At 43.8% G+C, this 26,390-nt stretch overlaps 2 protein-coding genes across 10 annotated transcripts in view; one reads left to right on the forward strand and one right to left on the reverse strand.

The window, feature by feature from the left end:
• Positions 1–506: 506 nt before the first annotated feature.
• LOC135400699 (ecdysone 20-monooxygenase-like) lies at positions 507–24,375 on the forward strand. 5 transcript variants are annotated; one of them, XM_064632551.1, is made up of 10 exons: positions 507–556; positions 3,107–3,332; positions 4,504–4,741; positions 7,076–7,269; positions 10,316–10,511; positions 11,322–11,481; positions 12,845–12,987; positions 14,008–14,086; positions 15,954–16,154; positions 17,656–24,375. In XM_064632551.1, exons 2-10 carry the CDS (start codon positions 3,140–3,142, stop codon positions 17,788–17,790), a joined length of 1,539 nt encoding a protein of 512 aa, XP_064488621.1. In that variant the 5' UTR covers positions 507–556; positions 3,107–3,139; the 3' UTR covers positions 17,791–24,375. The 5 variants fall into 5 exon arrangements, with proteins under 5 accessions (XP_064488621.1, XP_064488618.1, XP_064488619.1 ...); XM_064632548.1 differs by lacking the exon at positions 507–556 and adding an exon at positions 574–708; XM_064632549.1 differs by lacking the exon at positions 507–556 and adding an exon at positions 754–1,135.
• Positions 20,324–26,390, reverse strand: part of LOC135400702 (endonuclease III-like protein 1) — a 29,107-nt gene continuing 23,040 nt past the window's right edge. For all 5 annotated transcript variants that reach the window (XM_064632561.1, XM_064632558.1, XM_064632557.1 and 2 more), the window contains exon 5: positions 20,324–26,292. In XM_064632561.1, coding sequence (XP_064488631.1) covers positions 26,148–26,292 — 145 coding nt within the window. In that variant the 3' untranslated portion in view covers positions 20,324–26,147. The remainder of the gene's footprint in view (positions 26,293–26,390) is intronic.

Raw genomic sequence — 26,390 nt, forward strand, 5'->3', positions numbered from 1 at the left:
TCACCTCCAGATCTTGGGAGGGTGTTAGGGGGGGTCTGGATAAATCACTGGCCTACCGTATGGCGCCTGGGGCAGCTGCCCCTCTCGCACCCCCGTCGCTATGGTCCAGGGGGAGGTGCCCCCCCCCCCCCCTCCCCAGGAAGCACCTTGCCCCCAATATATACACACCCCACCCCACACACACCTACCACCTCTTTTTCTCGAGGCGGACGTTGCGAACTGTGCGGGTGTTCAAAGGTTCCTATTATGACATCTGAGAATGAGCATTACGACATATGGCTAAACAGCGCACTATTTTCACAAGCTACCTTGGAGCTCCAGGGGGGGCCACGGCCCCCTCTTGCCCCCCTTCTCGGTACGCCCATGATGCCGGGGGCTGCTGTCCTTTTCCCGTTTTGCATGAGTATCTCGGATCTGACGTAGTACGTACGTTACACACAAACAACATAGTAAACTCAATTCCACAAAGATCAAGGCGACCGGACTTTGCAGAACAAGTTGAACTTCCCGCGCCAGCGCATGAACGAAGGAGCGCGTGAGCGTGAGCGAGCAAAAGGTAACGTGGGAAAGTTCTTCCGGGAACAATGCCTCGGGCGGGAGAGAGTTGTAGCGTCCCATGTTCACTGACCTCTAAACGTAACCTTGAAAAATAAGGCCTCTGGCAACTGAACCAGTTGAACGCTCGCTGACTGACAGGTCATTGGCCAGGTATGACAATCTTCTATTTGATCATTTGTGGCACACTCCATTTCATTCACTGCTCGATCGACTTCTTGCTGAAAGATATCGAGGAAAATACGCATGCGTGCCCAGTGCGATGCCATGCAAAGCAAGACAAACATGTGTTTCCGTGCTTCGATCGTCTTATTCCGGACGTTCCTTGTGTTGACAACGTCGACCCTCTGTGAAAAGAAGCGGTTTCTATCATTGGAAGGCGAGCCAGAACACGCTATCGACTGTCCGCGGCGTTAAGATTACATAATGACAATGACATTGCCGTGAGGAAGCCAGTCTGACGAAAGCATACAAAAAAGAAATCTTGGCACGTATCCCGGGAAGAAGAGTCAATTTTTGCGTTGGCATTCGCGGTGTTTATACCAGCAGCGCTGTTTGTATAGTATCGACCACGTCTGCGGTAAGCTTTGCGTAATCTTGTAATCCCTCTTTGGCTATCCTCAGCACGTAATAGCGAGCGCGCGAAGGCATGTCTTTTCATCCAGTGTCTCGTAGGGTAGTCCGCGTTTATCAGCATTTTCATCTGTGATTATTCGTCATCTTTCAGTATCGCGCGAAGGTGATGAAACCCCTTGTCGACCTTCTGTTATCATGGAACACGTACTGTTGTTATGCTTTTCGTGTCACTTTCATGAGCTGCAGCAAGATGCATCGGATACTACTATTAGATAATGTATTGTGTCTGGTACTGTTCATATTATAATCGTTGAACACAATGCTATAGTGAATGTTCTGTATTGAGTGGGAGGTAAGAAACGTTGGGAAGAAAGTCACTGCCTTACAGTCTGGCAAGTTACTGTAATTCAGGGGTGGATCCAGGTATTTTCCTGAGGAGCATCTTGCTTTGGAGAGCATACTGCATTCACTACCTATAGAGCCAATTGAAACACTATGTGACGGACACAAATTGAGACAGGAATTCCTCTATCTTGGCTCATAATGCTCCCTAACAGCTAGATGCCTCGCAGTAATGTTTCAACCAAACATGGACCGGCCCTGGACCGGCAATCCAGAAGATGTGGGTTCGATCCCTACAGCTGGCTAACCTTTTCAGTGACTTTCATCTTTCATCGTTGATTTCTTAGGCAATTTGAGGCTTTGTTTGTATCTGTCCCTTCTATGTTGTTCCAGCCTCAGAACATCAGTTTATCTCTTGTTCAACGTAATAATGACTACTTTCGTGCTTCTTCTGTGACAGCAATTAAACGGAAACTTCAATTCCCTGACCTCAGGAAAATGTGGTCGTCTTGCAGGGTTATCTCTTTTTCATAAGTCTGTTCATGCCATCTCCTCTGGTAGCTCTCTGATATCACGCTCTTCCGTTATCTTTCCTTGACTAGACCATCAATTTAAAATCCTTCGCTTTGGCCCTCTGCACTGATGCCTTTTCTTAGTCGTTCTCTTGCCGGACGACTGTGGACTGGAATGTTCTTCCCTCGGAAATTGCTGAAATACTTGCCAGTCATTTTGCACTCCACTAACTCATTGGCTGATCCATTACTAAGTTATTTTCTATGCCACGATTATCATCTTTGCTTTTGTGTTTTCCTTAAAGTTATGAATTGTATTTTTCTGCACTCTATACGCTGTGTCTCATAGCTTGTTCATGATGTACGTCGTATATTTCTTTCTCTCTTCCCCATGTAACTTCATTTGACCTTCGAGGTACGATGAACAAATAATTAAATAAACAAATAAGCAACATAATAATATGCAACATAAGCATAATAATGTAATAAGCAAACGTTTTCAGTCTGAGGGGTAAAAATGGGACGACGCCCAAACTGAAGTGGGAAGTAAGAACCAGTCAGCTTCAGTGTCTACTGCGAATGCAGAATACAGAAGAGAGTGTGTCAACCTGTGTTAATCATTTTCTTTGAAAAACAGTAGAAAAGCTGGGTAATTGCTTAACTGAATTTGAACCTGGACCTTCTGATTTCACAGCAGCAGATTTTACTGTGTCATCCGTTTTACGCTTCTGTTTATCTCCTGTAGGGTCAGAAATATGTACATCTAAATGAAAGTAAATAAAACGCTAGAATCTCGAAGTGCAGGCTCGCTGATAATACATATGTGAGTAAGAAGAAATCCACAAGACACCGAAAATGAAAAGGACGCCACAACAAACTCTCAGAATTTGTTATGTCGTCTTTTTCTTTCCTGTGTCTCAGGGATTTTCTTTACGATTAAATAAAATAAAAATCATTACCATTTAAAAAAAAACTTTCTTTCTTAACTAATTGCTTGACACAGCAAGCGCTCTTGTTGAGGAGAGTTCGTATATCAGCAGGGTATCCTTGAGTGATAGAGGCGTCACCAACAGATTGCGGGACGTTTTGTGCCCCGTGAGTGAAAGTGATTTGTGTTTCAGGGTGACTGACATGCATAGTGACCAAGCTTAAGAATGAAGCAGGGCTGCGGTCGACTGGTGTGTCGCAGCATTGCCTCTGAGCCCGCTTTGTCTCTGGGCCACGCTGAGCTGGGAAAGAAGCAGCTGTCCTTACCAGTGACTGACAATGCAAAGCCCTTCAACTGTATTCCTGGCCCCAAGCCTTCCCTTCCACTCATCGGCACTAGCTGGCAGTACTTCAGATGGGGTGAGATTACTCAGGGTGCCTAGACTTGTAGCTACAGCATTGCATAATACCGTAGAAGTGGTCAATTTCACGGTCTTGATAACTCGTGAATAGGCCAATTTGACCGTATTTTACAGCTCCCAGGATAAAACCTGATTTTAGCCCCAGATTTAAAAATAATAATATTTAACCCAAAACCACCAGGGCTGAAGCATATACATTGTCAAGTTGAGAACGAGAGCCGTATGATGAAATTTATGATTTATTTATTTATTTATTTATAAAATACTACAAACCCTAAAGGGTCCAAGTAGGAGGGGCACAGAAAGTCCAAAATAATTTACAACGAGGCACATATATGACATCATGTATCCACGTTTAGGCCTTTCACAAATGCCATGATAGGGCGGTGTGAGGCCTGAGCAGATGACAGAGAATTCCATTCATCAACGGTTCGAGGAAAGAAGGAATATTTGAAGCAGTCAGTCCTGCACTGGAATGCTTTGGGTGTGCGCTGGTGGCTTAGCCGTGTTGATCTGGGTACGTGTGGAGTGATGTAGTCCTGATGATGGATTCGAAATTGACCATTGAGTAATTGAAAAAAATGAAAATGACGATGAAAAGAAATGATGCTCGGATGAGAATAAATTGCACTTACAAGGTCGGTTTGACTTTATGAAACCCGTTTGTTACAAATTACAGTTCTGTACTCCCCCGTCATTGTTAACGATATTTTGTGAGACTTTACGATGATCATAATATTAGTGGTAGTGGATACTTGTGCCTGTGTCTTTGTTTAATACACTCTTCCAAGGGTCTATAGCCGAACCAAAAATTTGTGTATGAACAAAACAGAACCACATAACAAAGGGCACGTTCTGTTCTGCTGATATTCTGTTTATATATCATTCCTTATATCTGCACTATGAGGGTTGTCTGTTATTACATTCTCAGCAAGTTGCACACAACCTGGAAAGTTACCTTATTGCCTCGTTTTCTAATGCATGTTACACCTAGGGTAATGAAATTACTCTAAAGATACCACCTTACAGATTAAAAATTACCCACACTCAAAATTTAGAAATGAATCTCTCATGTTAAAAGGTTTGACCAAGCATGCTCAGAAGTACATGTCTATATATGCACACTGCACAGCTTCCACTGACTAACTTAACATTTTCTTCATTCTTAGGGAGGTACAACCTGTTCAAGCTACATGAAGCCTGCATCGACAAGTACCATCGCTATGGTGATATCATGAAGGAGGAATACCAGTGGCACACACCAGTGGTACATGCTTTCAACCCAGACGACTTTGAGACAGTGTTTCGACATCAAGGTCGCTGTCCTGTGCGGCCACCCAATGCCTTCGTCTCTAAATATCGCCGTGAGCACGCCGACCGCTATGACAGCGTGGGTCTCTCCAATGCGTCAGTACCTTTTCTACTTGAAAACTTCCAAGGGCTGCCTCATATTATGGGAAGAGTTCGACTGGTGTTCCCCGATTTCCTTAGAGTGTTTGCCTCATAATTTGAAACTTTGCTCATCTTGTTCAGGTTTTTGTGCAGAATTTTCACCTCAGGGGGCCTTTGAATTCTGTAAGGGGTGGGGGTGACACACATACTTGTTTTTTTGTTTGTTTGTTGCTGTTGTTGTTGTTGTTCTTGTTGTTGGGAACGTGCCTGGGCCCATTAAGCGTTCTTCTTTTCAGTAAAGCATATCTGAGAACACGTTGAGTACAGTTTTTGTGCAGCGGTGCTTATTGGCGACAACGTGAATCCCCGAGACATTTGCACCGTACCTGTTCAGTTTGCATGTACGGAGTGCAGATAATTTAATGTGGGTCCTTTATAGAAAATAGCAGATACGAAAAGCGTTCAAAAAATGCGAACGAAAAAAAAACATTCTGTCGGATGTTGTTGTTCCTAGGGGTGTTATGATTCCCAAAATTGTAAATCTGATTGAACAATGACAATACGCCGCACCGCGAAAATACTTTGTATGGTGACTCTTTATGGACAGATTGACCTAGACCCGACCCAGGCCCGAAAGCTTCATGATTCTCACTTTACGTACTTACTAGAGCTGTGCGAATATTTGAAATTTCGAATATGAAACGAATATCTGACGCTATTCGCAACCTGTTTTCAGTATTCAAAATTTTCGAATAGTACTGAAGCGAGGTATCGTTCCCACTATTCTGCAAGTGGCCTTCCCTCATTACATCCTAGAGTTAGGTGGAGCCCACCTCACATTACTGCCATTTCTCTTGGTGTGCAGCTCCATTCTGCAAGTCGGCTTCACCTCATTACTCTTGAGCATTTTGTGCAGCCCATTTTACGCTGTTTACAATCCATGACTTGAAAACTCGAGACGAGGTAGAGGACGATAACAGACAAACACAAACACAGTGTTTGTGTTTGTCTGTTATCATCCTATACCTCGACTCGGGTTTTCAAGTCATGGATCGTCACCACCAGCTCGCTTGCTACCGAACCTTCCTTTCGCTACTGTTTACAATTTTTCTGTCACTATTGTGTACAAATTTCGTGAGCTCATGGTCAGCACTGTACATTGCAGATTCCAGTAAGTGTACTCCCAACTTCCAGAGTTCAGTCAGTAACAGGGAACAGGAAATGTGTGCAGTTTCTTTAAAAAAAAAGTACTGGAAATTCACATTGTAAACATAGAAATGAGGAGATGCACACAACACAGGCAGAGTGGAACATGTTGACTAACCCTCAGTGCAGTCTATCCCACTAGTATTGCAGTATACCATACACAACACAGAGAGACCCTTCTCTCACGATATGTTACGCTGGTTGAAAAGGCTCACATGTTTGGAGCAGAACATCATCTTACAAGCACAAGGCCATAAAATATTTCACCATGAGGTATTCGAGGTTATTCGAAATTGGACCTTTTCTGATTATACGAATTTGATACGCCATCCGAAGAAATTATTCGGATTCGATTCGCAGTGTAAGTGAAATATTTGTAAACTATTCGCAATGGAAATTTTGCTATTCACGTATGGTGCTCGCTGTATGGTCCTTTAAGTGTTGTGTTTGACCTTTTCTATGTTTCATTGTCTCAGCTACTGCTACGTATTCGTTGGGTTCTTTGTTTTCGGGTGAAACCCGATTTTTCGTGATAGTTCCCCCCAAACAAGTTGAATTCTTGTAAAACCTGATATCTACCCGAAATCCTTGCGGTCCTTCAACTTGTCGTTCTAGGTAAACCGTCGGAAAAGGGAATCATAATATCAGCAGAGGTGGCTGTTTGTGACAACCTATTTGTCCTCCTTTTTATAATCCCCTCCTGCAGGAGTCAAAGGCGAGCTTTTGTGGAGCTCGGGCACGTGTTTGAATACCGCGGTCATTCACTGCCCCAGTTCCGAGCAGAAATATAAAGATTCTTGTTTCTCGTCCCAGTGTCACAGCAGTGGCGTGTTTCATATGCCTTTCATGTCACCCGAAAATTGCCCGATGACATATCAAACAGAGATCGTAGCACCTGATTTCTCCCCGAATCCTCGTGTTTAAATAGCACCAGATTCCTTCTCCTTCCCCGCCCCCGAATTCGAAAAATCATGAAACCCGAAAACGAAGAACCCTACGTATTCCGTGTTGTGCAGAGCTCAGTGATTTCTCAATATTGAGGGTCCGTAGTGTCTCTGTCTGTGTCCCACACCCTCTCCAGAAAAATGTGGTTTGTAGTGTCATGAGCTCTGCAAAGTTTGCCTTAGCTTCTGTTACTTTCAGACTCGGTGAAGAATGGTACAATCTACGTTCTGCTCTGGCACCAGTTCTGTTACAGATGAAGAATGTACAAACACTGTGCACCCAACAGGAAGCTATTTCGGAAGATTTTGCGACGTACCTGAGGGGTCTCCGGAATCCGCAAGACTACTCCGTTAGCAACATTCAAGACCCTCTCTATCGGCTCACTCTGGAATGTAGGTTTGGTTACATTAATAGCATGCACGATAACATTGAGTTTGTAGGTACAGTAAACCCCCGATAACTCGAAGTAGTAAAAACCGGAAAAAATTTCGAGATAAGCGGGGTTTCGAGTTAAGCGAACAGCGAAAATTACGTTGCCATGATGTTACCACAATGCGCTATGTTATGAAACGTAAAGAAAAAGCGTTCCTACTGTAATAGGGCTCGTAAACAATTCCGAAGCCATTTATTTTTCAACATCATCTGAGACTGAATGACTCCGTAATTAGCAATCTGCTTCGCATTTGTGCAACGCATGAGACGCTCCTCCCGGCACGTCACTACCGCGGCCACTCTCGACGATTTCTGTATCACTCAGTTCACGGCTACTGGAACATCGCCGTCGTAAAGCGCATAGTCCTCGATGTTGAAGTCCAAAGTCACTCTCCCCAAAACATGCGAGGCGCATCACGTCGTTGCACAATTCATCACAGCCACTGAAGTGGTCTGCTGACTCCTGTACGGCGGTGGAAGACGAGAAACCCGCATGAATGAAACAGTTCATGCTACTGGCTTGATGAACTTGCTACCAGGCCTTTGATAAGTGCCACCTTCCGCTCCAAAGTCAGGGACTTTCATGCGCGTTGTTCAGCCATCATAGCGCCGCGAAGAACAAAACGAGAGATGCTCGGACGAATGCAGAGGAGGAGGAGGAGTGACGTTGGGTGGAAAGGGGAGTGCTGTCTGCCTGCCACAGTTAGCGGCGCGTGAGGCGTGAGGCACTAGGACTGAAAGGCTTTGACCTTGACCTAGCCTGGGTGACCGAAGAATGCACGTTATCAGCCGTAGGAACGCAGACCTACCGGTGATGGGATTTCGAGATATCCGTACTCGGGCAAAAAAAGCTTCGACTTAAAAGGGTCCAAATATATAGGAAGCATTGGGACATGGGTCGGGACGCAAAAAATATTCGAGATAACCGATATTTCGAGATAAGCGAGTTCGAGTTAACGAGGGTTTACTGTATGTGCAGTTTGTAGGGTATACAGGGTGTCTCAGTTAAATCCCCGGGCTAAATAATTAGTGAACGGGTGCACCAATCGAAGGACTTTCTTTTTTACAAGTATCTGTCCGGTACCACCTGCAGGCTGCGCACTGTGTGAATGTGTGGGAGGCGCTCATTATTTAAATAAAAATTCAAACGAGCTTCGTGAAATACATAACTTCTAAAGCAGGGCGTTGTCGGCATTAAAATGGGTACTACCCCTCCTGGGACCTTCAGTGGACACCTTTTAGAGAAAAATCTGCCACTGAAGCGGGTCATTTGTTGCTGTAATTAATTGGTTTCGGTTTACATATTTTGTCGCGGCTGGTAGCGGTGAAGCGCAAAAGTACGCTCTTCCACTCCCTTATCTACCAATGAATTACGTGTTCTTGAGCTTACTTTGCAACAGGGAGTGCTGAAAAAAAAGTAACAGCATCAGACAGGCTACGCTAGTCCCCACCTGGCTCATCTGACTGATATGCGCCCTTTCTCTGTTATGATCGCACGGATGAAACACAGTTACCGTAATTTCACGCGTATAAGCCGCACCGCAGATAAGCCGCAGAACGCGTTTTTTGGGACGTTTTTAAAATTTTCTGGCAGATAAGCCGCACCCGCAGATAAGCCGCGGGCAATACGAGATGACTGATTTGTGCGACAAAGGAGACCATAGAGAAGGCCATAAACCCTGTGGTCCATACTCCGGGATTGGCACAGTGTACAACAGAGGAGGTCAGTTCTGGAGTTCTACCAAGATCGGATTGTGCCCTTGTGGGGGGGGGTTTCGTGGACTGATGGGTCAGTGATCTTCCAGAAGACGTGAATCACTGTCACCACTTTCCTTAAAGCTGCTTGGGGGAATGCACCAGGAAGATTAATCTACTCGAATCTGGACCCGTCCCTGTCACGCACTGTTCGTGCATCTGCAGGGCAGTGCTGTTCCAGAGGCACTGTCGGCCCTTTCGTTAAAATCGACGTATGGGGAAAATACCGGGAAAAAATAGTCATCAGATAAGCCGCACCGGTGGATAAGCCGCAGGGTGCCCGTGAGAAAAAAAAATTGCGCATAAGCCGCGGCTAATACGCGTGAAAATACGGTAATCACATAGTGCCTTGGTATCACATGCTTTCCATTTGTTCTTCAGCACTCCCCATAGCGAAGTAAGCTCAAGAACATGCAATTCATTGGTGGATAAGGGAGTAGAAGAGCGTCCTTTTGCGCTTCACCGTGACAAGCCGCTACAAAAATTTGTAAACCGAAACCAATGTGCAATTAGCTAGATGGACACTGATCGCGACCGACAATTTGCATGTCTCGAAACTCTGGTTTTCATCATTTTTTTGGTTAGTTGGGAACGCATTTTGCAATAGAGTGGGGAAAATGAGACATTCGCTTCCCGCTTCTGGAAAAAAGGCTCGACGTTAACGGTTTTCAGTTAGGCACTGTAAATCATTACAAAAACCTGATGCATCAGTTCGATCAATTCTTTATTTTCTTGGTGAACCAGGAACGATCATGATACCATTGAAAAACAAATTTTTGGGGTGGCAAAGAAAAACAGTAAAAAAAATAAACACAAGATGTCGAGAGGCAGCGCTGGGCGTGAAGGATTTGACCTTTGTTTATGCCTATACGAGTGACTGAGCTTATGCTTTGGCAAGTTCGGTTCTAGAGTTTTTCTGGTTCTTCCCCAAAGTGACGGTGATGCACATCGGGGAGTGAACAAACAAGTTTTACCGGGTTTAACCCTAAAATGCGAGGCTCTACGTATTCTAAACAGATGCATCTTTCCTGCCCTGAAATACCATATTTGTTCGTCATTTCTTCACTCTATCTCCAACTTGTGTTTGAAGAGCTTCATGTGTATTAGAAGCATGCCAAGCTGACACATCATTGCAGGCATGATGTTGCCTCTGTAAAAAAAAAGAAAACAATTAAAACATTAAAATAAACATTGAGTCAAAACATTGAACATTGAAAACATTAATTAAGAGCATTAGTGAATCCTTTCCAGCTATCTTCATGCTATGTCTGAATTCTCGACTGGGGTGCCTCTCCGAGAACGACACGAAAGACGCGACTACGGTGATCGCTGCTGCTAAAAGCCTGTTCAGTGCTTACCAGAAGCTGTACTATGGGCTACCTTTGTGGAAATACTTCACGACTTCTGCCTATAGAGAGTATCAGAATGCAGAGGAGACACTTTATGAGTGAGTACGATCCTAGTTTCTGTTGAAATACTTGATGGTTGTGCTGCTGTGTAAGAGAAAAAGAAAAACATGCCTGTCTGCCTTAAAGCGAGGAAGTGCTTGAAAACTCTTCTGTAGTCTTGTTCACATAAGAACAGCACGTTTAAGCTCCGCCCTACAACTGTTCCTATTGGCTGCGATACCTAGCCGCATCGCTTCTTTCTCTGGCATGTGCGCAGAATACTGACATAACTGCAGTTGCCGACCGATTTTTCGGACATGCTCGATTATTTGGACTCTGCTTGCTCAACCAGCGAATTTCTCTCTTGGGGTGACGGGAAATATTGGTATCATCCGAAATTCGTATTTGAAAAAATCAAACAACTAAAATATTGAAGAAAAAAAAGGAAATGATTGTTAATTTTTCATTCCTCTGAGTAGAAGAGGTATGTTGTAACGCTTGTAGGTGTAACAGTGTTGGAACGTTTTCGGCCAACAGCTTGATTCAAGAGGCCCGCGAGTCGTGCTGTAAAGCGAGGTTCACCTAAAGCACGCATGCATTAGGTGAAGTAGACTTGCGGACTTCATGACGGCAGTGCCTCTGTCAGTGTACACGACGAAAGGTTGCTTCGAGAAATCGAAGCTGATGTTATCAGGCAGAGCCGGAAGCGCATTAGGAAAGCATCGACAAATTTTTCCAGCCTACTAGTGCTTAGTAAAATTTATTTTGAAGCAAAATTCGTTTTTTCGGACTCCTCGATTATTCGCACTTTTGCGAGATCCCCGCCGAGTCCGAAAAATTGGATGGTGACTGTATATGACTATGCGCAGCGTCACGTTGAGGTACCTCGAAGAGTGCGGCCATCACATGTCGCCACAGGTAGACAACAGTGAGCCAACGCTTCTGCAGGCGCTGCTTGGGGCCGAGGGTCTCTCGAAGAAAGACAGGCACCTCACAATAATGGATTTCATCGCAGGAGGAGTCTTCACGGTGGGTGCACAGCCTGTGGTTGTAAAGGGTTTTGGCAAAGTGTTTTGGTGAGGCACGGCAGGTTGTATGAAACAGAGCTCTCACGTTTGTGAAGCAAGTATACGGCATACATATCAGATCTTGCAAATGTAATCGGCTGAACACGTTAGGCTTGTCTTACTTACAACTAGGGTCCGAAATTTTCCGGGAAATGTTTTTTTGCCAAATCCGGGGGCTTAAAGTCGAGTGGAAAACAGCAGCATCCAATTCGGGTGTAAAATTACTGGAACTATATGATACAGGTAAGAATTTGGTTTATCAGGCTTGTTATACATATCACAAATGCAAAAAGAAAACAGCATCCAAACTAAGTAATAACACTGTCTGCGACAAAGTGAGGAGAGTGTTAAAAGGTCCATGGTAATTCAAACCTGCGTTGAATAGAATAGTAATTCAAATCTGGATGGTAATGCAAACCTGCACATGGATTGAAATACTACCTCACTTAACGTGACGTTACAAGTCGACATAAGAAACGCTTCTGTTTTCGTTTCTGCATTGAAGTTGGAGGAAAGAGCGTCAAAGTTATGTTACGTTCGGTGATTTGTTGGCAATTCTACTTACTTTGGCCCCTGAACTATCTAATTTGCTACTTGTACTGTGCCACAATGTCACCTCTTGAGCTCAATGGCAGTTTAGGGAACAAATGGGATTCTCAACGAAGCGAATCTGAAGAAAGCGAAATGTATGGCACAACCGGCGTGTCGGTTTGCCAAACGTTATTTCTTGTTTTCTAGGGTTGTGTGAGTAGGACCTTTACCCATCTTTCATGCATGGAAATCTGGCAGAGTGTAACGTATTTTGTCTTATAAGGCACAGTTTGTGCATTCACTTGTGTAAATTTTGCGTATGCATAACTTTTCTTTCTCTTCTAAGGATTACAAAATTACAGAGATTATTACAGAGATTAGATGATTATTACTAGACACATTGCTCCAATTTGCCGAAGGCACGGAGTGAACTAGACACCCAGAAACTCTGTGATACTATGGATCACCATAATACCATGAACGTTGCAAATTACTTCATATTACATATTCACAGGATTCTGATGGAAACACTTTAGATGGTTCTTTCATTATGTCACCACACCTTCTGCAAACAATTTTGTTGCAATAGATTGTGTAAGAATGCATAAGCGCCTTTCCCTTCTTAGGAACCGAGGCTCATGCCCCCTTTGCTCGCGTCTTCGTTGTCTCCTGTGGCACCCTACATGTATTAAAAACAAGTTTTTACTTTTCTTGTCTCACATGTTACCCCAATTAAGTACCACTGATTCATTCAATTTAATGAATGTGTTTAACAGGTACGCACGTAATTTCAGGCCACCAATTCCCTCTGCTTTTTGCTGCACCACCTTGCATGCAATCCTGGCACACAAGAAAAGCTGTACAGAGAGCTGGAGACAGCTGGGTGGAAAGCCACACAATGCTCATACCTCAGAGCTTGCATCAAGGAGAGCTTTAGGTGAATATACGAGTTTCGAAGAATTCCACCATTTATTAAACTGAATCAATAGTGAGTAGTGATGTATGTCATAAGATTAGATTAACAAGTATATTTCAGCTAGAATTTAACTTTTCATTCTAGGCTCCACCACTTGTGTGGAAATAAATACAGTAAAACCCGCGGATAGCGATATTGCGTATACCGTTATCCCTCGTAAAACGATGGTTCATGATTTAACCGTCAAAATATACATTGTTTCTACGGGGAAACGACCTGCGTATAGCGATGGAGACCGCGGTTCTGAGTACTCGTATAACGATGTTGGACGCTGTCCCGTGCGGGTAACCTCGCGGCGATTTTCACTGCGATAAGATACAGTAGAATCTCGATGCTACGAATCTCACGGGGTAGCGGAAAAAATTCGTATCATCCGAAATTCGCATCAAACGAATTAAACTAAAATTAAAAATTGAGGCAAGAAAATAGACAGCGACTGTTCATTTTCCAATACTGTCAGTGAAAGGGTAGGTTGTAACGCTTTTGTGTCTCCGTATTTGGCCAATGCTGCTCAAATTCGCGAGATGATTCAAAAGGCCTAGCACGTGCTTTCCACTCGCGAGTCACGACAGTGTTCTAAAGCGAGCTTCTCCTAAAGCACGCAGGCGTTAGGTGAAGCCGACTTGTGGAATGGTGACGTGTAGTGTTGCCAGAAGTTGTCCTGCTATGTTCTCTGGTTCCCTCCACGAGTTCTGATCGCTCTTTTCCCAAGCCAGTGCGATGTCACACAGCTTCGCATTTTTTTAAGCATCTGTTTCTTTTTTTTCTGCTACACGCGGGGTGGCGCGCGACTTTTCGGGGACGCGCTATTTAGGTCAGCCCTCATTTAACGATGTACCCCGTATAACGATGGAATTCGCGATTACCGTCAATATCGTTATACGCGGGTTTCACTGTACAAATACAGATAAATGGAAATGGAGCCGACCTGCAGCCAGAGCTGACGTGCCATTGCTCACTACATAACTCAACTTATTCTAGGCTGAGCCCTACCGTGCCAGGTGTGATGAGGATTCTACCAGAAGCAGTAACTTTGTCTGGGTACAATGTGCCTGCAGGGGTAAGTAGATAAAACAAAGCCCACTTTGCCAGTAAGCTGGGCTTTTTTTGTTCAACTAGTGCAGATGTAATTTCCAGAGTTCGAGGTAACTCGTTACTGTAACTAAGTTCCTTTTTTCGGTAACTTGTAACTTAACTCGGTACTTTTGCGCCGTGGTAACTTTCAGAGGAACTCGTTCCTTTTTTCAGGTAACTTTGCCAAAGTAAGTTAAGTTAAGTTCCAAGTTACTTTAAATTCGCTTTTCCCTCAGGGCCACATATTTTCTTGGTTTCTCTCCGGTTCCATCATGGCTTTTTTTTTTTTTTTTTGACATAAAACGTGACATCCAATCAATGACAGTATTTTATTCAGGAAATAAGAACCGCTGCCATTGACATGAAGCTGAAGCTGGAGCATTGTATGCCCAGAAGGAGTAAGATGCATAGCGTTCGAACAGGCCTCTACCAGAGCAACGTCATCATGACATTGGTAGACAGACTGAAACCGAAACAAATCGGAAGGAGAGGGCTGGGTTCCACAAACGGGCACTTGTTCACTGCCTCCCATTGAAAGAAAAGTAGGATCGAAGGACGCGCACCTCTCAGGGACCATCGTAATCCCCTCAAGACCGTGGCTTTCGGGGGCGACCTTGTCCACCTCTAGCTTCGATCGTAGTTCAACTCTACCAAATTTGTGGAGCTGTCGAACACTATGAGGTCATTTGTTTACAAACATGCAGAGGTCTATTGTTGAACATAAACGAAAATGATCTAAGCGTGTTGCACTCCTCCGCAGGCAACTCAAAGTCTGACTCAACTGCTCACGCGCGCTGCACCTGCGTAATGCTATTTTGTGTCCGAAGTAACTTGGAAGTAACTCTTTTTTTTAAATAACTCAGTAACTGTCAACTGATAGTCAACTTTAGAATGAAACATCTTCCGTGGGGACATTTCCCGTTTGTACAAAAATACTAAGATAAGCTGAAGTACAAAGTATCGTAGAAGTTGAGGAAGCAATAACCGGGCCGATGAGTAGCGCCACCGCTCGCTTCCAAATGCAGCGCTGGGAAGGGGTGTCTATGACATGGTCGTTATAATGTAGTAAGTCGTGGCTACCAAGTCGTGGCTACTTTGAGTAATTATCAGTAATCATGTTTTCTAGATGTGCCATCAAGTACTCATTATAAATGTCCATCTATTGCCCAAAGAATAACAAGTGCAACCTTTAGTGCTCCGCTTGCCTCCCTCGCAGTGACGTGCGAGGTCCAACTCAGCTCGTCATCAGCGCTATCAGGCAACCTCTGGGCAGGTCCAATATCTCACTCTCGGAAAGCATTGTGTGCGTCAGCAGCACTGTATGACCTCGTCCTGTGGTCACTGCCGTTTAAACACTACAGCGCTTTGGTGGTTCGAAAAGCGCTATGCGTAATCCTGAAGTTAACAACGTGAGGAGTCATCCCAAACCTCGTCGGCCTATTTTAACGTGTGTCACCCTCTGCCTGAGGAACACGGTAGCCTCCACTTGGGGCTAGTTCGAGGGTCGAGTGAGGGTCAAATCTCGGTCATTGTCGGATAAGTGAATTGTCATACTAACGAGGTGGGTTTACACTGCGGCGAAACGGTTCTCAAGAAAATCGGTCATAAAGTGAGCATGTCAGACTAACGGGGATCGTACTAACGAGGGTTCACTGGTACTAGGAGAGGTGTGAACATTTTCAGCTGATGACTTTCTGTCATCTTATTACACTATGCTATGGATAGACCATGGATATGGATAGACCATAAAAATAACATATTTGTATCGAACGTAAGCTCACTTGATCACAACTCAGATGTCCCTTGCTTGCAAGTTTCGTTTGGTGACAGCGGGAATTTTCTTCAATTCATAGGTACCCATATTCGCAAACTTCCTGGTGCCCTGCTCACTAGACAAATACTTCCCTGGTGCGTCCGTGTTCCGTCCCGAGCGATGGATAGGCCCCGAGCGAGCGAGCATACATCCTTTTAGCATGCTCCCTTTCGGCCACGGGGCACGCATGTGCGCCGGGAGACGATTTGCCGAGCTGGAACTCATGACTGCCACAGCTAAGGTGAGTACCTCTCCCGCATTCATGGACTTTGTTTTCTCTCGTACTGAATACTATCTAAAGCCTCGTGTTTTAGGGTTAAAGGAGCATGGAAGGAGTCTCGAACGTATTTCTTCACTGCATGATACGAACATACTACCTTTGTGAACTGTCATGCCAGTATTTCTTTTGGGAAATGCGCACTTCCTCAGAAAAAAAATAGTTTATAATAGTGCATGCAGCAGAAATATCTCGCAGCTTTTTCTGGTTTGTTGTGCCCTTTATCGGCACGGAAGGAAGCAAAGCTACGAGGCGACTGCTCTGGGGTGCCAAACACGACCGCAAAATGAAAGAGAGTATAAAAGAATGCCTGCACTCTTTGGACCTTTTTTACAACTGCCTATGCACTGCGGCGCCAACCTTGGGGGTGCCGAATAAAGTTATCTCTGTATTCAATAGATGGCACTTGATGGGGCAAGACAGGCTTTTTAGGCCAGGAGACGAATGCTACTGCCCGCTGCAAAGCGAAAAGCCACAATATCCAATCCAATCCAAGGGAGTAGAGTGGAGTGGGGACCCGTGGGGGGGTGGGGGGACACCGCGCTAACTCGTTGGCCCCACTCCAAGATGAGTTTTGATCCTTTATACTAAGCATGTTGGTTTGTTTAGGCTTGTGCTGAGGGTGGTTCGCTGGAGAGCCGCTAGGATGTGATACGAACGTGAAAAAGGTCCATTGGGCAACTGACATGGCGAAGCAGATCGGAAGCAGGAAGCAACTTTTGTGACCCGCGACATTGAAAGCTCTCCTGCACATTTTTACCTTTTTTGGGGAATATATGTATCAGGACTTGTAATGTTAATTTCTACTCTTCCTGGCTTTTTATTTTATATACTGTTATTTTAGTGCTTCTATGCTCGATTAAACCTAGTAAAACCTGTTTTTATTACCCAGTATGAATCCTCATCAACCAAAAATCTGCTATTTCACATGGTATTGCCCAATTTTATCCTCTTTCACAGCTCCTGAAATAAAATTGGGCTGCTCGGTAGCTCATGTTTTTCTGAAATGTGACGAGCAAATTTTTCTTCTGTGTTTGCACCTGGAAATCTCTTTCAGAAATGCAGTTTTTGCCCTGTGGGTTAAAAAAAAAAGAGCGTAAAACGCGAGGGTTTACGTGGTCTATGCATATTTAGATCCTTGCTTTGTTGTGTTTGTGTTATTAGCCACAGGACAAAAATCGAGTTTCTGAAAGATTTTCAGGTGGAAAAGAAGAAAAAAAAACTACTTTTAGAAAAACATGAGCTGCTAAGCAAAGTACCTAGTGTTACCCAATGCACAATACGGGTAACTGAATTTGCACTTGGCAAATTTGATTTTCAGGGTTTTTCGATGCACAAATGCAAATGATGCAAATCGGGTGAGATAAAAATAGGTTTTACCAGGATTAATCCTAAAACATAAGGCTCTGTATATTGCATCCATTTAGTATATCCACTGATACACAGAGAAACACATCATTTGCAGGTGGTACAGCATTTTATATTGGAACCAGTAACGACAGCTCTGGAGCTAAACTACATCTTCCTCATGGCACCTAGCCATCCGGTCGGCATCAAATTCCACGACAGATCGTCGCAGAGACATTCCATCCACAACTGACCTGCTGCTAGTCATATATTTTATTTTTTTGCCTGTTTCCTACTTTTACTGGTTTTTAACAGTATATTCTTAAAAAGAGAACTTTTCTAATATGTGATAATGTGCATGGTTGTGTAAAAATAGTACGAGAAGGGATTAACCTCTTCACTTCACGCAGGACCTTTTCCGTGCACCGGCGGGTAAAATCTGACGGGTATCAGATGCCAAAGTAGTTTTATTACATAACCTGTGTGGTACCTGACCATATTTTTACTAGTGTACAAACAGCAAATTTCAGGGATGAAATGAACACAGATCAAATAACAACCTGAGTTGAACAGGGTACAATTAACGCCGTAAGGGAGCACAGTTCTCCCGATTCTTTTCAGGCCTTTCCACAGTGCCAAAACATGTACGTTCTCCGTGTGCTTAAGAGCAGGTTCGCACATCATACTATAGTCAGTGCTTGCAGTTACTTGCAGGCATTACTGTTGTTAAAAGGATTGTGACCTGTCTTGGGAAGTAACTAATGACCATAACTAATCACCCTCCCTCGGAGAGTATATGTTTTAACTGTAACTATAGTCATGTTCAACTTGAGAAGGAAAAGAAATCTAGCCCGTCAACTACATACGGCATTGGAGACATGGAGACACAGTAGCGCGCCAGTAGAAATACTGCGGCGTCACCACGCAGCGTAGTGCTATGTGGCCAGTCAGTGAGCATAACGGATTACATTATCTCGCGGAGAAGCGAGCACGTCCAGCCATCCTATCTGCAGCGCAGTAATATTTTGAGAGCTGGCGGACTAGATTGCTTTTTCTTCTTAAGTTGAACACTGCTATAGTCACCTTCAGTGACTTGTTACAATAACCAACTACTTTCCTGAAAAGACTGCACATTTTTCTCCATGATTTCGGAAAACTGTTTACATCTTGCCTCACTACCTGTTGCCAACCAGTATTGCTGCCTCACATAACTGTCCGCAGTTGTGGAGAAAGAAACGATGGAAACTTGGAAAGAAACAATGACACATCATGACAGTGTCTACTTTCTTTTCGAAAGCCTTGATCAGCTGAAGAAAACTGGAAGTGACTCAGTTGAAGCACAGTACTTACGTATTTATGTTATCGTCAAGTACCGTAATTTCACGCGTATTAGCCGCGGCTCATGCGCGATTTGTTTTTCTAACGGGCGCTCTGCGGCTTATCCACCGGTGCGGCTTATCTGATGACAATTTTTTCGTGGTATCTTCCCTATACGCCGGTTTTAACGAAAGGGCCGACAGTGTCTCTGGGACAGCACCGCTCTGCCGATGCACGAACATTACATAACAGGGGCGCGTCCCTATTTGAGTAGATTGACCTTCCTGGTGTCTTCTGGAAGACCACTGACCCAGCGATCCATGAAAAACACGCAACAAGGTAATCCGATCTGGGTAGACCGCTAGAACTGAACCCCTTCTTGTACACCATGCCGACTCCGGGGTATGGACCACGGGGTTTATGGCCTTCTCTATGGTCTCCCTTGTCGCACAAATCAGTCGCGTCGTATTGCCCGCGGCTTATCTGCGAGTGCGGCTTATCTACCAGAAAGTTTTCAAAACGTTCCTAAAAACGGGTCCTGCGGCTTATCTACGGTGCGGCTTATACGCGTGAAATTACGGTAACTTTGCTGTGATAACAAAAATTTTTTGCAAATCGCTGATAGAGAGGTGGATGATAGAATTTTATTTTTACCCACTTGCATTGAGGGTGGGCACCACAAATAAGTGATTTTTGGTTTATTTTTGACAGTTTGACACATCTGAGTATAACATCTATCATTCTGCAGCAGTTGTTCAGCGTAGGTAGGAAAGCTTTTGCAGTGTTGTGCGACAAATTTACCAACACAAGCTTTGTGCACCATCTGCCATACATGTCCACTTAGCGCAGAATTTGGAATAAAAGTTGTCGGCCGCAAGTGCTCGACAGTTCGGGAAGTAACTGTGAAGTAGTGAAGCTACTTTAACTGTAATTTAACTATAGTTACTTCTTGCTCAGAGTAACTGTTATCTGTAACTCGGTTACTTTTTACGGTAACTTTTTGCAGAACTGGGTGGCACTTTGATAGATGAGGCCCATAGCGTCGTGCAAGCATTGTACTGTGTGCCAGAGTCTTGAGGAAAAAAGAATTATTTTTCTACGTGTCGTAACGGCCGAGATAAAAGCCCTTGAACAAGCCTCTGCTGCAGACGTCAGTGAAGTATTGGCCGTTCCCATTGGTTCCTGAATGGCAGGTGGCCCCCCGCAGCTGCCTCACTGGTGGGGCAAAGCCGGACGAGTTTCAGTTTGTGCGGTGCCGATTTTGTATGCGTCTATTATCCCTTTTGCAGTAATACTTAAAATGCCCATTCACATCGCCTGCATATGACTATTTTTTTTTACTTTCATCTGGCATAACCTGGGACAAAATGTCTCCATGTCAGACTACTTGCCCCACCATAGTAGAAATATGGCTTACACATAATCAATCAGTTCAGTGAAAGCTGCAGGTAATGTGGCATTAAGAATTATTATTATTTTTTTTTTTTTCATTTGTTGGTTTCCATATAAGTGCCACAATGCAACTTGTTGGAACAGTGTACACAAAGTGTACCACCTTTTGTGATAATAGGCTTCAGTCATCGACGTGTTTGCGAATATAATTTTTAGTTACCAGACCTGTAAAAATTGCTATTCAGAAGTATAATTGAATTATGATTACAATGAGATGCTCCTAACAGTGATTAAATTGCAGCAAATTACAACGTCATAGCTATAATTTAATTGCCATTATAGTTGTACTGAAAAGTAATTTATTCATACCACCTTCCATTCATTTCAATATATAACAGATGTGTAACTTTATTATACTTCCCTGAGAACAAATATGGAAGTATTTATTGAAAGGACAAATGAAATGGCCGGTAGGGTACGATGATGAGCAATCTGTGCTTAGCAGATGCATATAACCATGATGCTGCGAAAGCGTAACAGAAATTTGATAAATGCCTTAAAAATGCCACAGTGAAAGACTACCTTTTTGCATGCAACGCATGCCAAATTACATGCAAAGTAATTTCAAAACTAGCCTCCAGAGCAATGCAAATTACTTGCAAAAGTAACTTACATAGTATTGAAAGTAATCCTGGAAGTAATGATTAGTGAGAACAGGTGTGTTAATTGCAGAATAGTCTCTAACCATACTGAGTGTTTGACAGAACACTGAAACACCCACAAAACATACCATATTCACTCAGGTAACTAGCAAACTTTTCAACCAAAAACGAAAGGGTCGTGGGCAAAAATTGGAACTCAACACTTGAAATACAATCAGCTACTACTGTATCGTTTTGAAATATGGGCGTATTATCACACATTGGTCAGCATAGTCGTGTAACATCGTGTAGGGAGGAGACATCACATCATCATTTTAAGATTTTACTCACCATGTGACCTTACATAATTGCTCAGGGGTAGCCAATCAGTGGAACCTGTATCTCCCCACTCCGTTATCTCCCTCTCTCTGTTATAAGCACAAACAACCAGGCCAGGCACTATATTAGTCATTTTCATACTCTTTGGGGTAGCCTTCCACAGTTGCAAACTGCATTTGTACTTAGGATTTAGCTACTAGTGGTGTGATGACAGTCTATAGCACTGCTGCTTGCACCCCTTCATGCTTTGTTGTACAATCGTGAGAGTAATAAACGTTCGGGTACAGATGTAGGGGACAGCATGACAAAACGGCATTATCGACGGATGCATTTCCCAGATCAGAACAGATTAACTTGGCTAGAGAGTTTTCTGTACGTGGAAATCATATGTCATTATGGTACACATTATAGGGAATCACAGTGGCCCAGAACATGCCAGTTAGTGAAATTACCACAAAACAGCACTATTTTTTACATATAATACACGATTATAGGTGTCGACAAAATGCCAAACAAAATCATTAAACATTTGCAGATGTAATGCACCAAAGAATAGTAGATGTGATGTTGTCACAGTGCAACGCTACTGTTTCATTAAAATTTTATGCCAAACAACCTTCTTGCTAATCATGCTCGTCAAGTTCTAGATGGGTGATTACAGGTACCATTCCCACAAATGTTTAAGAGCCCACCAGACATCTCAGTCGAAAATCACAAGCTGGAACCATTTGGAAACTCAAGTGGTTCCATCTAAGCTGGCTTATGGAGCAAATCCCAGCTCAGATGGATCCAACTGGAACCCTTTCAACTGAATATTATCCAGCTTAAACCAGTTGTACATGGACTCCAGCTCTGCTGGAAGCCTTTGAACTGGATATTATCCAGCTTAGCACAATTGTACATGGACTCCAGTTCTGCTGGAACCATCTCAACTGGTCAGATTTCCTGCTTATACCACCTCAGCTGGTCTCCCGTGGTTTGCTAAAACAGTTCAAACACACAAGAACCATTCAGAACCAGCATGACCCCCCAACTGGTTCCAGCTTGTGGACTGGGATACTATTCTGCCTTTGAAAACTGCCTGCTTGAGACCGCTTTAAATGGCTCGCACAGTTACTACACTACTTCATAACTCATTTCATTCAGCAATAATGTTAATGCCCCTTATTCAACTAAAATTTCTCGCTTTGATTGTTGGGAAACGAGCTGTTGCCAGCTGCAAAATTAGCACAAATTTGTGCACAGTGCATCTGCTCAAAACATGCTAGAAAAAGTACTAAACTAAACGCTGACGTGAAATTCCACCTATATTTTGGTTTCTAGCGATCCACTGTGTGTATTGTGGATTCCGCTTAATTGTTTTATGTCAACCGTTCTGCAACATGCTCAAAGTCCCATTCTAGTAACCTACAGATAAGCAGGGAAAAGCTTGAAACTGGGAGCATTTCACGTGTTGTTTTCGTGTCTCTTGACCTTTAAGGCTCATTGTGTGTGTACATTTTCTCAAAGAACACTCGCTCTTGCTTCCGTGCCAACGTTTCATCTTGTGGTACCTGTAGGGTTGGGCTCTTTCACTCGAATAGACAGGATCGTTTCCAGGTTCGATAGGCTGTGGGACAGGAAATCATATATTAAACCGCTTGCCCCCTTTGGTTTTTACGATTTGGATAACCTCCCCCATGATCCTTTGTCCAAAGTACTTTTTCTTCAGTGTCGCACTCCCTAACGTTTACTTTTCTGGAATGCTTTAAAAGCTGTATTGCACGTCAGGGTAAAGTACCTGTTCAATCGTGAACATGTACATAGCATTTTCTACATATAATAGCTTCAGAGTGCAAGGTCGTGTACTTGAAGAGCAGTATGATCAGATGTGCGTAGGCGGCACTCAGCAATGAGCATCTTTGGTACCAGAGTTAATGGTGCAAAACTCTGTGTAATGCAAAGTACCAACCTAACCATGTTGTAGCAGAACCTGAAATAGGAGCGTAACAATAGTAATGGAAACAGTCCCGTGGTCTTAATATTCAGTACTTGTAGAATTTTTCCTTTGATTACAGTGTGCACTCGTCCTATTTCTTGCCTTTCATCTGGGCCTTTTAATGCAGTTGCGCCTGAGGATAGATGTAAATGAATCATTAGTATTCTCTATCTGCGCATAAATTAGGTGCGTGTCTGCGACAGGTGGGAGTGTAGTAAGCAACCTACTATTATTGAAACGGTGCATGTTGCCTGCCTGTTGTACAGATGCGTCATTCAGTCAATCACTTTATGAAATGAAAGTGAAGAAGAAGAAGAAAAATTGTTGCACAGGCTCGCTCTTGCACTGCATTCTCCTCTTTGCACTGCTAGCACAGTTGGTGATGTGTGTGCTTGTTGTCTGACAGTTGTCAGGTATTATTGATACCAATGTGACCACACACATTCTCTGCCAGTGTGTAATGCTTATGTGATTAATTGATGTATTCTGATGTATAATTATATAATTCAGATGTGACGAGAGAAACCATTCCATTGCCCAGTTTGCAAGCTCGTATCTTATGTGCACCATACATAAATATGACACTTGAATTGAACTTTCAGCTCATTTATTTTTTTTGTTTTCTGTGCATGTTTGTAATATTGCCTTTGAACTATACAGCATTGTTGCTGCACCATTTAATGGCAGTTTACAGATTAACCAGCTTTCACTGTGTTTATGTGTAATTAGAACCTTGTGTGTGAGGGTTGAACCTGGTAAAACCTGTTTTTACCCCCCCCCCCCCAGTTTTGTATGTTATCAGTTGTCCTATCCCATGTGCGAACACCTCAGCTATAACAAAGAGAAAGAAGAATTAATGTAATTTATAATGTAACTTAAATGGCACAAAGCTCCTTTGGTGTTGTAAGACTTAATGCTGGCTCTTGAACATATTGTCGACTGTTTATTGTGTACTGTCAAAGCTTGTGACACTGTACGCGTGTGGGTTGTAATGTGACAGGCGTTTGTTTCTCTGCGCTGGGGTTCATATAGTATCGCTAAACAGTTCAACCTGCCTTCGCCAGGAGTCCCTAGGCTGAAGGAAGAGCCTTGTCGTTTACAAACAGTATGTGCTGTAGATGCGAAATATATTTTGAATCGTATGTCTAATAGAACATATTTTATCACAGGATGTTTTCACCATGGTTGACTTTCTTGGTGCAAGAAACGTTGCTCATATGTCGCATTTTATGCTGTGCCCTCCGCCATTATACAGGGTATCCCACCAAAAAAGGGCCAGGGGCTAAAGAAAAAAACACAAATGGAACGCCGTACTCCCTGCCAGCGGCCCTGTTCCCGTACTGGTCCGCGACGTCGACGATTTTTAGTTTGAAGCCGCTGTCGTAGCTGTGCCTCCGCGTTGTAGACATGCCTTACCTCTAACTGCCGTGCCCGTGTCCACAAATGCTGCTGCTCTGGTCAAATGAGAACTGGCGCTTAGCTGACCACGTTTTATCCCGATGTCAGGTGTATTGAACCCTTCCTGTGGGTCAGCCGATAAAGGAGACCGTAGGGAAGGCCATAAACCCTGTGGTCCACATTCCGGTGTCGGCATGATGTATAACAAAGGGGGTCAGTTCTAGTGTTCTACTAAGATCGGATTGTGCCCTTGTTGCATGTTTTTTGTGGATTGACGAGGTAGTGGTGTTCCAGGAGACAGTAATCACTGTCACCCCTTTTGTTAAAGCTGCGTGGGGGAATGTATTCGGAAGGTCAGTCTACTCGAATGTGGACCCTCCCTGTGACCGGCCCTGTTCGTGCACTGGCAGGGCGGTCCTGTTCCGAAAAACATGAGGCACTGTCGGCCCTTTCGTTTAATCCGGAGTATGGCGAAAATACCAGGGAAAAATAGCTATCAGATAAGCCGCACCCGTGGATAAGCCGCAGAGCGTCCGCGAAAAAAAAAAAAAAAACGCGCATAAGCCGCGGCTAATACGCATGAAAATACGGTACATAGTTTGCAGTCTGGGCCACAAGCACGCCACCTGGAATACTGCATGTATGTCGGTTCCACGTCCCAGGAGGGATCCTCTCAAGTTGAGCGATATGATTGGGCCCTTCGTTAGGCCCAGTCATCCTTCCCCTTTGCAGTTGGGACGTTACAAGGTTACAGCCACCCTAGTTGTCTCCTTTAGGCAGCCCAAGAGAATTGGAAACTTCATTTTGTGTTTCTTTCGTCAACATAGCAGATGCAGTGCAGCTCGTAGGAAGCTATACAGCTCTTTTTAATTTGACTTCTTCCACGAACGCATTATCAACGATGGCAAATAGAATGCCACGAGTTCTGAGTAAGTCATGGCCTATGAGAGCATCCCTTGAATGTGAAGATGAACAGAGGAAACTTTGGCACTTGTGACTCCCGTTCAGTCGTCAACCTGTTCCGTTCTCTGTTTGCTCACTCATCCTCATCTCATTTGCCACGTTGAACATGAGTGAGTCTTGCTGATGTGTGGAACAGTGTCACTGAAAGTTCACTCGATCTTTCAAGGCAAACTGCCGCTTCAGCATGAGTAGAAATTCACTATATATCAGCATTCATTATGGCACCTTCAGTTATAATATGCACAATGGGGCTGTGACAGCACCACCTACTGTTGGGCTTGCCAGCATGTAGTACATGTATGAAACAGGGGCAGGATGAACAAAATGCTTCTGTGAAAGAAGGACAACGCAAACCAATGGGACCATGGCTGCGTGCGACTGCCCACATATCTCGCCTCGCAATAGTTCAATGATGTTTTACATTCCACAATACTTCTTTCATGAACAGAACCAGTTTAATGTACAGCACCACCCGGAACTTCGGGGCTCATTCCTTCTAAATATATGTACACGTAAAATCCACATCATAACCTCAAACAATATGCCGTATAAAAATCAAACATACATATATGCCTATTTCCTTTACGATGAGCTGCCTTTCTCTTTTTGTGTGCTTGCAAATGGGCAGATGACCCTGTTGAGGCACATAGAGCACTTGGGTCCCACAGGCTTGCAAACAGTCTGTCCAAACCCAACCAGAAGCCAATTCACTTCAGCCCACAAGTCTCTGAGAAAACAAAACCAACATTCCTTAGCTCTAAGCAGTGGCCAAAAAGGCGGCCGTCATGACTGTAAGCGTAGCTCTGGCTGCATAATAAAATGCTC

Source organism: Ornithodoros turicata, chromosome 7, assembly GCF_037126465.1.
Source record: "Ornithodoros turicata isolate Travis chromosome 7, ASM3712646v1, whole genome shotgun sequence".
Classification (NCBI taxonomy): Eukaryota; Metazoa; Arthropoda; class Arachnida; order Ixodida; family Argasidae; genus Ornithodoros; species Ornithodoros turicata.